Source organism: Bombina bombina, chromosome 2 (genome assembly GCF_027579735.1).
Source record: "Bombina bombina isolate aBomBom1 chromosome 2, aBomBom1.pri, whole genome shotgun sequence".
Lineage (NCBI taxonomy): Eukaryota > Metazoa > Chordata > Amphibia > Anura > Bombinatoridae > Bombina > Bombina bombina.
The window spans coordinates 1,415,600,968-1,415,611,291 of NC_069500.1; the positions used below are offsets into that span (position 1 = coordinate 1,415,600,968).

At 38.5% G+C, this 10,324-nt stretch overlaps 1 protein-coding gene across 1 annotated transcript; it reads right to left on the minus strand.

Annotated features, from left to right (window-relative positions):
- Positions 1-7,317: 7,317 nt before the first annotated feature.
- EGR4 (early growth response 4) lies at positions 7,318-9,183 on the minus strand. Its single transcript, XM_053700934.1, has 2 exons — positions 9,042-9,183; positions 7,318-8,609 (listed from the first exon to the last, which is right to left on the minus strand). Exons 1-2 carry the CDS (start codon positions 9,181-9,183, stop codon positions 7,318-7,320), a joined length of 1,434 nt encoding a protein of 477 aa, XP_053556909.1.
- Positions 9,184-10,324: the final 1,141 nt, after the last annotated feature.

The following is a 10,324-nucleotide window of genomic DNA, read 5'->3' on the forward strand; positions in this document are numbered from 1 at the left end:
AAAACATGAATAATTATATTTATGCAAAATTTATATTTAATAATGTGTTTTACTATGTATTTAATGTACATATTTCAAATTTCAATGTTCTTCACATAGAGGAATATGTATTTTTAAATACTGTATATATTCCTTTATATATCTGTATATACACTCACCAGCCACTTTATTAGGTACACCTGTTCAATTGCTTGGTAACACAAATTGCTAATCAGCCAATCACATGGCAGCAATTTAATCCATTTAGGCATCTAGATGTGGTGAAGACTTAAGAAGTTCATCAGAATGTGGAAGAAAATGTATTTAAGTGACTTTGAACGTGGCATGGTTGTTGGTGCCAGACGGGCTGATCTGAGTATGTCAAAAACTGCTCATCTACTGGGATTTTAACACACAACCATCTCTAGGGTTTACAGAGAATGGTCAGAAAAAAAGAGAAAATACCCAGTGAGCGGCAGTTGTGTGGACGAAAATGCCTTGTTGATGTCAGAGGAGAATGGGCAACAGTAACTCAAATAACCACTCGTTATAACCAAGGTATGCAGAATACCATCTCTGAACGCACAACACATCGAAACTTGAAGCTGAGTATTGTTGCTGACCATGTCCATCCCTTTATGACTACAGTGTACCCATCTTCTTATGACTACTTCCAGCAGGATAATGCACCATGTCACAAAGCTCAAATCATCTCAAACCGGTTTCTTGAACATGACAATGAGTTCACTGAACTCCAATGGCCTCCACAGTCACCAGATCTCAATCCAAAAGAGCACCTTTGGGACTATCTGTATTTATTCATATAGATATATTATTTCAAATTAATATATAAATATATATATATAATATATATGTATATATATATATATATATATCTATACTATAAATGCGTTTGTAACGCGTGCATCGCCGTCGCCAGTTGCACATCCTCAAAGGAATGTTGGCTGCGCGAGGTAGCCAAAAGAATGTTGGCTGCTCACACGAAATATCTAAAAAACACGTAACCACCCCCAAGAAATTAACCGCCCGCACAAAGTTTAACAAAAAAAACAACCTCCTGCACAAAGTATTAACAAACACCTAAACCGCCAACCCCTGCATCGCAAAACAATTAACGCCTAATCTGCAAAACAATTAATGCCTAATCTGCAAATAAAATAATTAAAATATTAACCCTAAACTGCCAACCCCAACATTGCAATAAACCTAATTAATCTATTAACCCCTAAATCACAAAAACCCTACATTGCAATAAATCTATTTAACCTATTAACTCTTAAACCGCAAACTCCCCACATCACAATAAATCTAAATTAAAATTTTAACCCCTAAACTGCCAACCCCCTCACAACACAAATAACCAATTTAATAACTAAGCCCCCTAACCTAACACCCCCTAAATTAACCCCAATTACTACTAAATTACAATTAAAATAAAAAATCCTAACATTAAAGTACAAAAAATAAAAAAATTAAACCTAATCCCTATGAAAATAAAAAGCCCCCCAAAATAAAAACACCCCTTAATCTAAACTAATAGGGCTTTTTGTAGGGCATTGCCCTAAGTTAAACAGCTCTTTTACGTTTAAAAAATACTAAGTCCCCCCTAACAGTAAAAAACCCCCACCCACCAAACCCCCCAAAATAAAAAAAAACTAACACTAAAAAAACATAAACTACCATTGCCCCTAAAGGGGCATTTGTATGGGCATTCAGCTCTTTTACTGCCCTTAAAAGGTGACAAAGGGATGGAGATGCGAGAAGGGAGAGGTGATAAGGGGGGGACGGAGAGGAGAGAAGAAGGGAGAGGTTATAAGAGGGGGGATGGTGAGGAGAGAAGAAGGGAGAGGTTATAAGGAGTGGGAGAGGTGATAAGGGGGGATGGAGAGGAGAGAAGAAGGGAGGGGGAGGTTATAAGGAGGGGGAGAGGTGATAAGGGGGGATGGAGAGAAGAGAAGAAGGGAGGGGGAGGTTATAAGGAGCGGGAGAGGTGATAAGGGGGGGATGGAGAGGAGAGAAGAAGGGAGAGGTTATAAGGAAGGGAGAGGTGATAAGGGGGGATGGAGAGAAGAGAAGAATGGAGGGGGAGGTTATAAGGAGCGAGAGAGGTGATAAGGGGGGGATGGAGAAGAGAGAAGAAGGGAGAGGTTATAAGGTGGGGAGAGGTGATAAGGGGGGATGGAGAGAAGAGGGAGAGAGAGGAGAGAATGGAGGAAAGGAGTAAGAGAAGGGAGGGAGGAAAGGTGAGAAGGGGGAGAGAGAGGTGAGAAGGGGGAATGGAGAGGAGAGAAGGAAGGAAGAGGGAGGAAAGTAGAGGACAGAGGGAAGTGGATAAGGGAGGGAAGAATGGAAGGAAGGAATGACTGCGTAGTGTGATAACATTATGTACACAGTCTCTCCTTAAAGGAATAGAAAATTCAAAATTGAAATGTGTAAATTTACTTCCGTTAGCAGAAATGCTTCAAGTAAAAGGTACTGCTGTTTTTCTGCGGTATACGCACATATTCTGCAAGGGCCGTGCACAGAGGCGTAACTAGAATCCACAGGGCCTGGTCAAAGAATTGGCAGTAGTGTGTATTTCTTCTTATTAAATGTAATATTTGCCATTAAAAAAACATGTGAAAAGGGTTAAATCTGTGTCAGTTGTAATGCTTCTATTACAATGTTATGCCGACCCACTGGGATTAACTTTGTTTAATAACAATTCCAATGAACATCCAATCAGTGTGTGTGTCATAAAACACTCCTGAAATCAGTCCTTTGAAAGCCTTTAGAAAGCCTATGTAGAGCGTGGGTGGGACTGCTCTATGTCACAGCCCAGCAAAAGAGGAAATTAAGGGGGCAGAGGAATAGATGATACCAAGTAGGATTATAAATCTTTTATTATAAAATATACATACACTTTTTTTTAAAATAATTATGTGATTTTGCTTGTACACTAATATATTTTTCCTTGCAACATTCTTAAAGTCTGAAATTTACCATCACTTTTATTTTTCACAATAAATAAATCACATTAAAAAGGAAATGAATGTGACATTGTAATGCACAAATGACATGCTTTATTCAGTAACATCCAGCAATATGGGTTCTTTATTTACAGCAGCCCAGATTGAAATTGAAGGCAAAAACATTATCACTATTGAGCGGTAAAAACAGGCAAGGTAAATCAATAGCACTCCTATTCTTGAGCTGTTGTCAGTTGAAAGCAAAAAGTTTGCACTCAAGTGAAAAGATTCAGTCGCACTAACACCTAAAAGTCTGGTCATGCAGCAGCGCTAAATCCCACTCCACATAGACTTCTATGGCATGCGCATGCGCTGGCTTTTTCTCATGCGCTATAGTGATGGTGTGCAAAGCCAAGTGCATTAACAAATGTCATTGTTATTGAGCGCACCTGCGCACCACATAACTCATTTTGTAATATGAGTGATATTTAGCAAGGTTGCAATATCCATTGAAACTACAGGGCATGCTAAAGGGATGTCAGCCACGCTGAAAGGGACACTGAACCCAAATTTTTTCTTTTGTGATTCAGATAGGGCAGCAATTTTAAGCAACTTTCTAATTTACTCCTATTATCAAATGTTCTTCATTCTCTTGGTATCTTTATTTGAAATGCAAGAATGTAAGTTTAGATGCCGGCCCATTTTTGGTGAACAACCTGGGTTCTTCTTTCTGATTGGTGGATAAATTCATCCACCAATAAAAAAGTGCTGTCCAGGGTCCTGGACTTTCTTTTTCAAATAAAGATAGCAAGAGAACAAAGAAAAATTGATACTAGGAGTAAATTAGAAAGTTGCTTAAAATTGCTGCTCTATCGGAATAACGAAAGAAAAAAATTGGGTTCAATATCCCTTGAACATTCTTTGGTTATTCTGTATTACTATGGACTTGTAATACTAGATTGCACACTAATCTTTGCAGGATGAAATATCAAAGTCTTTCAGGCAATTGCAGAGGCTGTCCTCAGCGAATTCTATATTCTGAGTTGCAAGATGTTTCCCATAGAGAGTAATGGAGCTTGCTGGAAAGGGAAACTTTGCAGATTAGAGTGAAGTTAGCAGGGAGCAGGGGACACACTTTAAAAATGAATTCCTGCTGCCAATATAGATCAGATTACTCTGTTTTTGGTGTATAGTATTTTACAAAGGCCTCTGTATGTATGTGATTTTATAGTAGGGTAATTAGTATTTTTTTACACCTTTCAGTTTGTAAGAAAAATACAGCGAGCTCTGCAGGGGGAAATGCTTACAAGACCTGGCAGATAACTTTCAAGTACATCCATGGAATGCTCCTGTTTAGCCCAATAGCAGAGGCAGGGAAATTAATTTTACAATAAGGAAAATAACAAGCTTTAAAATCCTTATAAATATGAATTTCACATTGTTTTTTTTGCATTCACTGTTTAGTTTTATTATAATTTCTTCTGTGTGCATTAAAGGGACATGAAACCCACATTTTTTTTCTTTCATGATTTAGAAAGAGCATGCAATTTTAAACAACTTTCTAATTTACTTCTATTATCTAATTTGCTTCACTCTCTTGATATTCTTTACTGAAAAACATATCTAGATAGGCGCAGTAGCTGCTAATTGGTGGCTACACATAGACGCCTCTTGTGATTGGCTCACCCATGTACATTGCAATTTCTTTAACGAAGGATATCTAAAAAATTAAGCAAATTAGACAATAGAAGTAAATTGGAATGTTGTTTAAAATTGTATTCTCTACCTGAATTTTGAAAGAAAATTTTTGGGTTTAGTGTCCCTTTAAGTGTGTTTTTCCTGTGCAATTCAATACAAATTTAATTTTTATATAAAATATGATTTTTGTGAGCCCTATTGTAATGTATGCATCTCCTTCATATACTTAAAGGGATGGTAAATCCTAGCGTTTGTGAAATGCAAGGATTAACCAGTGGAACAAATAAAGGGGACTTTCAGTTATGAAGTATAAAATAACTTTATTTGTTTGAAGCGTTTGCCACACTGATCTGCTCAGGCAGCCCATGACAGAACTCTATTTTGGTGTGAGGGGACTTTTCCACCTCTTAGCAAATAGCCGTGCGGTTAAAATGGCTCCAAGCCGCAAAGCCTGTACGGCTATTGGCTAAGAGGTGGAAATGTCACCTTTCAGCAAAATAGCGTTCTGCTGTGGGCTGCCTGAGGCGCTCAGCGTGGTGAACGCTTCAAACAAATAAAGGAACTTTCAGCATGGATTATTTTATACTTCATGACTGAAAGTCCTTTTGTTTCAATGGTAAATCCTAGCATTTCACAAACAATAGGATTTACCATCCCTTTAAATGTCTGGAACAACCCATTGCAAAACACACTGTTCTCAATCTAAAAACAGCCTGTAGCAGGGGCTTAATAATACTGGCAAGGTTTCTTAGAGCATTTCACAAGTCCAAAGACCTTTAGATAATCGTGCCCCTAGATGGAGCCAGGGACATTTATAAAAGAGCCGATAATGTAACCATCTCACAGGGTTTATTATTTCAAATGTACTTCTATTTTTTCCATGATATTCTGTGTTGAAGAGATACCTAGGTAGACGTCTGGAGCGCTACATGGCAGTAAATAGTGCCTCATCTGGTGCTCTTGCAAATGGATAACATTCTAGTAAAATTGTTGCCATATAGGGCTACAGAAATGGGCCGGCTTCTAAGCTTAGGTCCCTGCTATTTAACAAAAGATACCGAGAGAAAGAGGAACATTTGACAATTAAATTAGAATGTTGTTTAAAATCACATGCGCTATCTGAATCATGAAAGCAAAATGTAGGGTTTCATATAATTTTAATGTCCTGCTCAGGATATGGCTGGTGGTTGGGAGCTACCTCTGTATACCATTGCCATGGGCCAGTTCATAATCTGTAATGTGCTTCAGTTTCCAAGCTGGATTTTAGCTATACCTTTAAGTACTTTGTGGTGAAAGCAAGCAAGAAATATTAATGCAAATTGCATGCAATTTATAAACTGTAAAAAAAAGATATCAAAATATACCATGAAATCGCCCTTTAAAAGATATATATTTTGTATGAAAATAACAATGTAAATCTGATAGCTAGTAGGTTTAGTCAGTCAAACTAACAGGAAGTGCATATTCTCTCTCTGTATAGTACATTATTTGTGGGTTGTTAATGTAAAATCTGATCATCCTCCTTTAAGTGTGAAGATGATGATGTTTTTAGAAGTTGAATAGATAATAATAAAATAAGTACTGTGTGAATTTGATACTTTTTAGTACGAATAATAACTACTCCTATTTAAAGCTTTAGAATAAGTGACTAAATATAAATCTGTACTCAGCTATGGTTATTGACCTGACAGCTATTGCCATGTATGTATTGCTTTAATTAACAATTACCTACCAAGTAAAATATTAGGTTGCTGGTTGTGACCAGTCATTATGTTTACTGAAATTGCAGCTGTGTTTTGTATCTGATATTAATAAAAATACAAACAAAAAGACATAGAATATACAATTGATAACCCTAAGAACTAAAATCAACACCAGTAAATTTGTGGAATGCAACCAACTTTATTTTCTGAAAAAATAAACACTTTCATATTACATCTGAACAGAAGTCTTTGTACAAAAGAAAGATAAATACATCGGAGCAAGAAGCTGACATACAAATTTTAGGATCTGCAAAGTGTAAAAAGAGAGAAACGCATTATCTTAATAGGTCTCACATTATCTAAAATACTTCAAAACATTCCTCTCCACTGTATAAAATGCTCGTGTCCAGCAGCAAAAGGGTGAAGTCTGTATGTACAATAGCAGCATAATAATACATATGAAATAAATTCACTAAAAGTGCCTGGCAAACAAGTAAATGTATTTTAAAGTTCTTCATAAAACACAAAGTTCCTTCATTACATTTCAGTTTGGTCCTTACAGTCTGAAAAAATATAGAATGTTTTTTTATTCTTTTCCTTTCCTGAGAACATAGTCAAATGTTTGCTCAAACTTTGGCTCAATACAAACAGTGCTGGGAGCTGTCCGCGCCTGAGGTGCTGAAGACTCCAACACATACTACTCATATGTCTGTACAAAGGTGACCAAAGCTCATTACTCAAGCAGTATTTGTCCGCAGTGTTGGCAGTGATGGTAGGTGTACACCGGTTCACAGGTATGTGTTTATACATCACACTGTAGAGCTAACAGAAGATTGAGCCATGCAGGCAACAGCCGAGCCATAAATCCATCTAGCTCCTTCCAAAGACTATGAAGCTAGAAATGTGATCGCTTGGAATAATTCTCTCCAAGGTAAAGTTGAGCCCAGACTAAACCAAGCTTGGGATCTTTAGAGGGTACCAAATGATAAGCCCATGGAGTAGAAACCAAGTCCCTTTAGCTTCTCCTCTGTCCTGGCCTTCTGCTTCAAGTGAACTTTGCCATGTCTTTTCTTTTCGTCACTCCTAGCAAATCTCCTGCCACACAGGTCACAGGAAAATGGTTTCTCCCCAGTGTGAGTGCGAATGTGAGTGGTTAGGTGGTCACTTCGGCTGAAGTTTCTCAAACAGATCCTACACTGGAAGGGTTTGTGCCCTGTATGAATGCGAAGATGCCTGTTAAGCTCATCTGATCTGGCAAAGCTTCTGATGCAGGTATCTACTGGGCAAGCAAAAGCTTTCTCGTGAGGCTTGGGGCGAAAACACTTGGATGGGAATTTATTTCGACGGTATTTCTTTTTTGGCTCTGAGAGGGAACTGCTTACATTGGTGGCAAGCATGCTATCTGCTGTTGGGGAATGTCCAAGGAAGTCGTTAGAAATGAAAGGTGGGGACTGGCTGTGAGGGTGCTCATTTTGACTCATTAGCTCCTGGACTGGCACAAGATGAGCCAACTGGTATTTGAGTTCTGGCATCAACTGTGATTTTAAGTCAATTTTTGTTTCATTATAGTCACAAGTGGGAGTTTGATAAGTTTCTGACTGACAATTGAAGTCCATGCTCTGGAAAAGACTAGAGTCTTGCATGTTAACTTGGGGCTGGCAGCAGGCAGTCATGATATTTTCAACCTTTGATTCCAGCAGCTGGAATACTGATGACTGGTTATCCAGTGACTGGAATGCATCCTGATAGGAAGCAGGTACAAAGTTCTGTGATGTGGGAGCTTCCCATTGAGGACAAGAAGAATTAATGGACTCCATTGAAGGAGAAAGAGAACATACGTCCATATCTTGCTTGCTTGTGATTACTTTGGAGTCAAAGAAGCACTGAGAGGAACACGAGCTACCCAAACTAGGAGAGCTGGGTACCTGGTGGAGATCTTCAGAACTGCTAAAACAAGAATACAACTGACTGGAATACGATTGCTGAACAGATATGTTGAGATCTGGCTGAGGACTAGAGTACAGCTCCATATGGTTCTTAATGGCCTCAGGGACTGAGTACATTGCCTCAGTTTGTCTATTTTGGCGCTGTGGAGCTGAAAAAGGTGAGTTGCCCAGGATCCCAGACATAATGTTCAAAAGTGCTTCCTGGTCATGAGAATGCTCTAGAGAAGTCTCAATGAAGAAGCTACCGGAGTAGTTGAGAGGGAGTGGAGGAGAGGGCTGGCTGCTCAAGAAGAAGTAGTCAGATGTGTCCCCATCTGTAGGACTTGCGAAGCATCCTGCAAAAATCAAATGCAGTCTTGTAAGTTCACAATGCCAATAGCACAGAAGACGTTTAGGCAAACATATTGCAACCCCAGACCACTTACTCATCATACAAATAACACGCACTAGTTCAAAATATGAAAAGTAATTTATAGCCATAGCAGAACAGACCCTTAATGTTAATATAGATAATAAATGCCATTCCAGAGCGCTTAATGTTCATTTGCATATTATTAACTTATAAATATAAAAGCGCTATCAGTATTTAAAATATGTAACATAACTGTATTCCAAAGCCAGATATGGAGGTATCTATAAGCATGCAAGCTACGTTACTAATCTTATCTACGTGCCTTTGCGCACTGATAGTATTTCCCATGTAACTGCCATTTTCTATCAGGATATGTGCACATTTTACTACTTACCATCACTGAATGGATCTGCTTCTCCCTGGCTTTCTGAAAGAAGTTGCTGCTCTGCGGCTGACCCCATGTCCTGGGACCCTTCCTCCTTCAGATCATAGTCCTGGTATTTGGAATACAGTGAGTCCTGGCATGGGAAGTCCATGGCACTCAGCTGCATGAAACGCTGTATTGTTATGCAAATGCCAGGCTGGGTCGTTATAAGTGACAATGGTTTTGCTGTCTTTGGGTGAGTGATGTTGGGATTATCCTCACTCTAGATGTTCTGCCTGTGTGTCTGCTCCATACTCCAGCTCTGCAGTCCCTTTTATATGCAGCAAGAGGCTGCCTCTGATCTTCCGCTGCCTGGGATCACTCCATTTCAGGAGTCTCCAGTGATGCTGCTGTGATGTAAAAGCCCATATAAGGAGACAGGATGTAGGATGGGGATACCCAAAAAGGAAATCTCATATTGTGACGCCTTGGACAGCCTCTTTTTTTCCTTGTTGTTATTTTTTCTTTAAATAAAATGTGAAGAACATTATCAAGAGGAGTTGTGAATTATCAGCACTAAATCCATTGGCTGCGCTTTGCATTTGTATGCAGTGATAGAGGTGGCTCCTGCAGCTAAACTTAGAATAGAATATGAAGGTATTCCTTGTTCAGATGTTTCTGCAGAGCCTTTTAACCATTCAATTGCTAGGAAGACAAACATTTTCTTTTATCAAAATAAATCATAGAAATAAAATTCGTAGCAAATGGACAGGTTGGTTTATTCAAGGTGGGGAACCTAAAATACAGCCTATTTTTGATGTAGCAAAGAAAGAATTTTCATAGTGGGGTTGATAGAAGAAACAGGTTATAAATACATTTCAGGTGACTTCCAGAGAAATCTGCAAAGCATTGCACGAGTAAATGTTGCAGCACACTGATATTTTAAGGGTTACCCTATGACTATTAGTTGCTGAAATATTAAAGTTTACATTGAAACCTAGAATTTTACATTGGGAAAATATAATTCTGCTTTCAAGGTATTAGCCAGAGCATCATACTACAGTATTTAATTAAAAAGACAATCTTCTCTGCAATACAGACTGCACCAGAGAGGTTCTTAAATTAATAAGTGTACAGTGTGGGGAATATGACATAGTACAGTGCCAGTGAGTAGTGTCCTGCACATAGCATGTCACATAAGTCCCTTCCCTGTAGGGTATCACTGTGTCAATTGCAAACTGATGACCTGTTTCCATTTATGATCTCCAAACACTTAAAAAGTTGAATCCTATATAAGGAGTAGGAGACTTTTA